We start from the raw sequence: 6,721 nt of genomic DNA on the forward strand, positions 1-6,721 counted from the left end.
CCAGCATGTGGGAGGCAGCACTGGGCAGAAGTCAGCAGTCACCGAGGCAGGGTGACCGTTCCTCTAACTCAGCCCTGTGTCTCGGCTCCCTCTCCAGCTGGTGCTGCCAGAATACTCCATCCACAGCCTCTTCTGCATCATGTTCCTGTGTGCGCAGGAGTGGCTCACCCTGGGGCTGAATGTCCCTCTACTTTTCTATCACTTCTGGAGGTAAGTCTGCCCGGGACTGGCTGGTCCTTTCCCGTTTCTGTGTGGGCAGCCTGCCCCAGAGACGACGTCTCCCAGATAACAAGCCACCAAGGGTCTTCCTCTCACCTCTTCCCTTGGGAGAACCTCTCTCCAGCGCCTGCTTCCCGAGCTGCTCTCAGGCAGCAGGTCCAGTAAGGAAAGTCCCTTGTACAGGCCCCACTAACCCCAGCCTCACCCTGTAGGTCAGTGTGAAAAGCAGCTACAGCATAATTCCAAATAGCCAAAAAGTAGAAACAACCCAAGTGTTTGTCAACAGATGAATGGATAAACAGAATGTGGTATATCCTTACAGTGGAATGTTATTTGGCAATGAAAAGGAATGAAGTACTGGTACATGCTACAGCATGAATGAACTTTAAAAAAAAAACCACAAGTGAAAGAAGCCAGTCACAAAAGGCCATTTACACAAAATGTCCAAAATACGCCAATCTACAGAAAGTAGATTGGTGGTTGCTAGAGGGGGGTGGGGTGGGGAGTGACTGCTAATGGGGACAGGTTTTGTTTTTAGGATGGTGAAAATGTTCTGAAATTTGATATTGCCGGTGGTGGTACAACTCTATGAATATGCTAAAAACCACTGAATTGTGTACTTTAAAAAGGTGGCTTTTCTTTGCTGTGTCTGAAGTGGGAGGGGTCCCGTCCAGTGACGCTTCTCACACAGACAAAGCCCTTTCTGCTCCGGCTCTTTCTGCTTAAATAAAAGTAGAACCATAGAACTTTTATTCAGTACCTGTTCTTTGCGGGTGATTTGCATGGGTCACCTCATATAATCATCACAATAGTCCTTTGGAGTAAGCAGTTTCACCCCCATTTTACAGATGGGTAAGTTGAGGCTCAGAGAGGGTAATGACTGATCCGAGGAAGGTCAGCCTGGTGACCAGTGAGCAGCAGAGCCCTGGCTCTTTGCATTGAGCCACTCGGCCACCCTGACACCCGTGCTTCCACTTAATGAGGTCACCTGGGAGCAAGGCCACAGCAACAGCAAATCGGTTTTGAAATCTGTCCCTGGGAAGAGGAGAGGAGAGTGGCCTGGAGGGTTATGAGCTGGCAGATGTCATTGGATCTGGCTTGTGATGTCCTCTTAGCATAGTGCCAGTGACAGTTCATTTCAGTACCATCCTGTGCAGGGGAAGGAAGAGGGAGCTGAGGTACCAGCTCTGTGAGTCGCTTTGTTCCAGGGATGCTCTTCAAAGCCGGTGTGACTAATCTGGTCCTCATCACAGGCCAGAACCAGAGCCTGTCTCAGAGTCGCAGGAGCCACTAATTTGCACCCTGGCCTCCTGGCTTCCTTACCAGATTGACAGAAAAACAGCCCAGTGAGGGAGCTCAGACCTACTTTGCTCCTGTGGAGGAGGCTGAGGCCCAGGCCCTGGGGGCCGTGGCAGAGAGTGGAACTACCCCAGGGCCAGGGCAGTCCCCAGGGAGGCCCTCGCCCCCTGCCTTTCTACTTCCACAGGGGCTCCTGCCGGTTTCACCCAGCTCGGGAGTTTCTCTCCTGTGAATGAGGCCAGTTCGTGCTGAGCCAACATGGTGTTTTGGGGCAAAGTTTGCTCCCACCGGCCTCCCGTCTTCTGCACACGGGCCTTTTGCTCACCCAGTGTCCGTCTGGGGCTGCTCTCTCCCCACGGTGGCCAGTATTGTCTTTGTTGTTCTGGGTCCTTCTATCAAGCAGAGAAGTACTTGTAAATGACTCCACATTCCAGTGGGAATATGTTGTCCCTCCCAGAGTGTTCAGGATTTTAAAAGAGGGCCTGGGTAGAGGGCAATATTTAACCCAATGACACCTGTACGTCTACTGATACCTGTGGATACACAGCACAGATCCCCCCTCTCCACACCCCTGGAGAAAGGAGGCCCTTCCTGGCACCTCCCAGGCGCCACCTCTTCCTTCTGTCGGAGCAGCTCTGCATGTGGGTGAAACCACCGTGACGCCTGCAGATCTGCGTGTTGGGAGAGTTGCCACCTGCTAGGAGACGGTGGCTGAGCTGTTGTCAGCAGTTTCTGGCCGCGATTCAAGCAGAAGGCAGACAGCAGCTTAGCTGAACTTCCTCGAGGGCGGTCCAGCATCCGGAGGGCTCGGCCCGGGTGACTTCAGACGCCCCTTTCAAGCCTCAGACCCACCGACGCCCTGTCCTCCCCCCCGCAGGTACTTCCACTGCCCGGCAGACAGTTCCGAGCTCGCCTACGACCCACCCGTGGTCATGAACGCAGACACCTTGAGCTACTGTCAGAAGGAGGCCTGGTGTAAGCTGGCCTTCTATCTCCTGTCCTTCTTCTATTACCTGTACTGGTGAGTCTGCGCCCCTCCTGGCGGGCCTGACTCCTGCGGGACGTGGGGGGCTTTAGGCTGGCCTCCTGGGCTCCGGGAGGCGGCCTGTGAGCCTATCGGGTAGGAGGCCTGCTGTCTGCCTTGGGTTCGGGAGCGAGGGCTCCTGTTCTGTAAGAAGCAGCGAGGGCAGGGAGGTCCCGCAGGAGGCCTCACCTGCTGCCGTGGGCATCCTTAGGGCACTCAGGGAAAACACACCGCTGCCCCCGATGCACAGCCTCACTGCCCCCTGCCCCCTCGCCTGTGTATCAGCATCCTCAGGACCTTAACAGGGACCCCGCGGCAGTGATGCTCACCGGGTCACTAAACGCCTACACTTACAATTCTCCCCGTGTTGCACAACACCCTTCTAATGAACTGAAACGCGCAGGCTTTGCAATTCCATTCCCGACATGTCCCTGCTTTTCCCGTCTTCACTCAAACATCCTAGCTGAGTGGATGGCTCTAAACAGACTGTCTTCTGGTTTCACACCCCAGAGAGTGGCTTCGCTGGGAGCCTCTCTTCCCCCTTCCTGCCCCCCTTTGGGCTCATCTCTGAGGTGTCTCACCTGTCACCTTGCTGTCCTGTCGGTACCTGTGCCAGGGCGTGATATCTTCAAGTATCCCAGCACTGTCCCCAGGATGGCCTGCTGACAGTAGCTGGGTGAGGAACAGGAGGATGGGGGGAGGGGGAGTAGTTCGGGTTGGGCTAGAACAGGCTGAGAAATGGCTGTACACTCACCATCGGTTCCCAGCCTCGAGGACGGTGCTGGGCCCGCAGGAGGTGCTGTTTTTCTTTCTGCCAAATCAACAAAGTGTATATTTTGGTGCCAAACATTCCGTGGTCTTGCAGCATTAGCCTGGACTAACACGTCATCCGGCATAAGCTGGGAGCCCCTGGACGCAGCCATCCTGCAAGCAGGTGGCAGCTGGTGGGATAAAGTCTCCACTGCAAACACCCCCTCCCCCCCGGGACCTGCCTGCAATCGCAGGAAAGGGAACTAACAGCCGTAACAGTCAGCCTGCTGAGACTAATACAGGCACCCAGAGAATCACATCTTCTATCTAAGAGACACAGTATGCAGCAGGAATGAGACAGTGACAGGGTGGCCCAGGGTCTGGCTTTTGAGGGCCAGTCTGAGTCCCCTGCGGGCTCCCACTAATGCCTTCTCCCCCTTCTTCTTGCCTTCAGCATGATCTACACTTTAGTGAGCTCTTAACTCAAAGACCACACCCATCGTCAGAGACTGGATGGGAGAGAGCCGAGCTGAGCGGTCACTTCTGCTGGTGGCTGGAGAAGGGACCACAGTGGGATGTGTGAGGAGGGCACGTGGCCGACACTGACTGCATCAGAACTGGAGCCGGCGGCAGGGGGGCCGAGCGAACCACGCACGTGTGTTGTTGCCCCGTGTATCCCAGGCTTCGCTCAGTGTTCACACCGCACTCGGGGTGTAGGTCCCTCTGAGCAGTGGGGGCGCCGGGGAGTGGGTGATGAAACACGAGGCCACACCTGAGCAAGTATCGCTGCTTCCTGAGTCCACTTCATCCAGCATCTCCCCGCAAGTCCGCTCTGATTTCCTGGACCATGGGAGGGGGGCCTGGTAGGCCGGAAGGTGCCTACCAAGGAACAGAATGACCCAGAGTCAAGGCTGAGTGTTGGGACCCATCAAAGGCCGCAGGGTGTGGGGGGTACCCAAGGCCCTGGAGTTCCTTCCCTGCCGCGGCCACGGTCTGGAGGGTGTGCAGTTGCCTTCGCTGTGACCGCCAGCCTTGACCTGCAGGGGTGGCCGTGTTCATGCCCGGCTTTGTGAGAGCCCAGCTTAGTGACATCTTGAGCTGGATCTGGGGCAATATGTTAGTAATAAGTCATGCCCAAAGTCACGGATGCGGGGGTGGGCCGGGAAGGGGGAATCATCGGAAAAAGTGATTTTGAAAAACATGTACTTTTTCAAAGTGGTTCAAGGATACCACTCAAAGCCATCACAGAGTCATCGGATGCAAACCCGCTGGTCAACGCTCGTCAGAGCTGCGTCTTTTCAGGAGCCTCGAGCTGTCCCAAGGCCGGAAAACGCCGGAGCGGCCGCTCTGAACTGTGGGCTTTCAGCAGCTAAGAAACGAGACAACACAACTGTAGCTTCATTTTACGACGCTGCATCGTTCGTACTGTTTAGTTCAACACGGGGATGTTCGCTTAGTTAGAACTTTCCATGTGGCATCCTCTCCGTTCTGAGTCGGAGTTGTGCGAGGCGGTTGTAAATAACGGAGGGGCTGAGGTTTTTTATGTTCACATTGGGCGCCAATGATGTTTGACCTTACTCCCCAACTCCCCTACTTTCCTTCTGTTTGACACACACAGGCTGTTTCTACCTGCACCCAGCCCCCATCTGAACCCTGTGACCCAGGCTTATGAACGGTGTTTGTGTGACACTCCGTGCTCTATGTTTAAAGCGCAGTGACAACTCGAGTGTCTCGCCTACCTGGCTGTCTCATTTAAACCCCATTACTGGCCGGATGCGTCTCCATATGGTTGGTAAATGGGTAGGTAGAAAAAGGCAGAGTTTCAAAAAGGCATTTTGCTTCTAAAAATTCTACAGAAAACAAAAGACAGACTTTTGCTTTTAGGCTGAAGATATAAAACCAGAGAATCCGAGGTGGTATTTCTTGGGAGCAGGCTTCCGATTGGCCAGTCCTCGCGGGCCTGGCTGGGTAAGTGTGGTTGGGGTGGTCTTACCTTTAGGGCTGGTTGGCCTTGTCTTTGACGTCATTCCTGAGAGGACCCGCTACCTTTATCAGAGAAACAAGCCCTGGTGTCCGGGCTGCTCACAGCAGATCCAACCCCACAGCCATCTCACAAATACAGCTGAATGGAGGGGGTGAATGGTCCAGGTTCATTCCCACCTTGGAGCTGTTTGTTTAGTTTTATACTTTGCCGCCTTCCAGAAAGATTTGAAGTAGCTTATGATAGAGACACCAGTGCACAAGGACCATTAAAATGCAAATGGAAATTCAAACTTATAAAGCAGGAGGCCACAGAGATACCGACTTCCTGAGATACTCTATTTACAGTGATCAGGCATTAAATTCAATATTTCTCTACCCGTAGATAATAGCAATTCACAGTTACACAGCTTGACATTTTACACATTGCTTTCACATCTCCTTTGACCGTCCTCACAGTCCTATGAAGTTGATACTGTTCTTTTTTTCTGAGACAGCTGAAGCCTAGAGAGGGTGAGTGACTTATCCGTAGTCACACAGCAGTCACAGACCTGCCTTTGAAGCCAGGTCGTATGACTTTAAAAACCCCGTTTCCTTTCCATCTCGCCTGAACGCTGGCAAAGTAGCTTAGGGTCCTATCAAGGCCTGACTAGTACCATTAACTTTTCGAGAGAAGATTTTTAAATAGAGCTACATCGGAAGCGCCTGGCTGCCTTTCCCCTCGTGGGCCAGCCTCAGACTTGCTTTATGGTGGGAGGTTTTTCTCTGAGGCGGTCCTTTGAAAGCTTTTAAAAAGCTGCAAGTGCCTCCCAGGCAGCTCGTATGTTTCTGAAAGAGAAACATCAAATGTTTCCCTCCCACAAGTTGTGCTGGGAAAAAACCAGAAATGGGGAAAAAACAGAAACCTGGGTAGTTGGCTGGGAGTGTGAGCCCGTTTTCAATTTCTGGGGAAGCAAACCGTGAGGATGAGAGTCAGAGCAATGGGCGCAGCTGGTGGAGCCCGTGTTGTGTGCCAGGCACTGTGCTGAGTGGTTCATGCCGTGACCTCACCCAGCCCTCACAGTGATCTCACCCCCACTGTGCAGACGTGGAAACCGGGAGGCTCTGCACAGGCGTGTCTTCCCCGGGTGACCTAGCCACACGTATAAGCTCAGTGCCGCAAGCAAGTGGCCAGTAATAGCAGTAGCTACACACTGAGGTGTCGAGCATTATTTTCTGTATTTCATGTGCTTCTGTCTGGGCCTCCTAGCAATCCCAGGAGGTCGGTACTGTCTCTTTTGTAGAGAGGAAACCCTAGGAAGGTGAGTCACCTGCAGAGACCCGCTGCTAGTCAGGGTGAAACTTAAACCCAGGTCTGCTTCTTCTCACGTCATTTCATCCGATTGAATAGCTCTGTCCCTCACTGTTTATCGCACAGAAATGACCAGAGGGAGGAAGGAGAGGGAGGCG

General features: G+C 53.6%; 1 protein-coding gene across 1 annotated transcript in view; it reads left to right on the forward strand.

Moving 5' to 3' along the window:
* Window positions 1-5,018, forward strand: part of CNIH3 (cornichon family AMPA receptor auxiliary protein 3) — a 51,358-nt gene extending 46,340 nt beyond the window's left edge. The window contains exons 4-6 of the mRNA XM_081124237.1: window positions 98-210; window positions 2,396-2,539; window positions 3,747-5,018. Of these exons, the coding sequence (XP_080980363.1) occupies window positions 98-210; window positions 2,396-2,539; window positions 3,747-3,774 (285 nt within the window). The 3' untranslated portion in view covers window positions 3,775-5,018. The remainder of the gene's footprint in view (window positions 1-97; window positions 211-2,395; window positions 2,540-3,746) is intronic.
* Window positions 5,019-6,721: the final 1,703 nt, after the last annotated feature.

The sequence above is a fragment of the Miniopterus schreibersii genome (genome assembly GCF_964146895.1).
Source record: "Miniopterus schreibersii genome assembly, chromosome: 21".
Classification (NCBI taxonomy): Eukaryota; Metazoa; Chordata; class Mammalia; order Chiroptera; family Miniopteridae; genus Miniopterus; species Miniopterus schreibersii.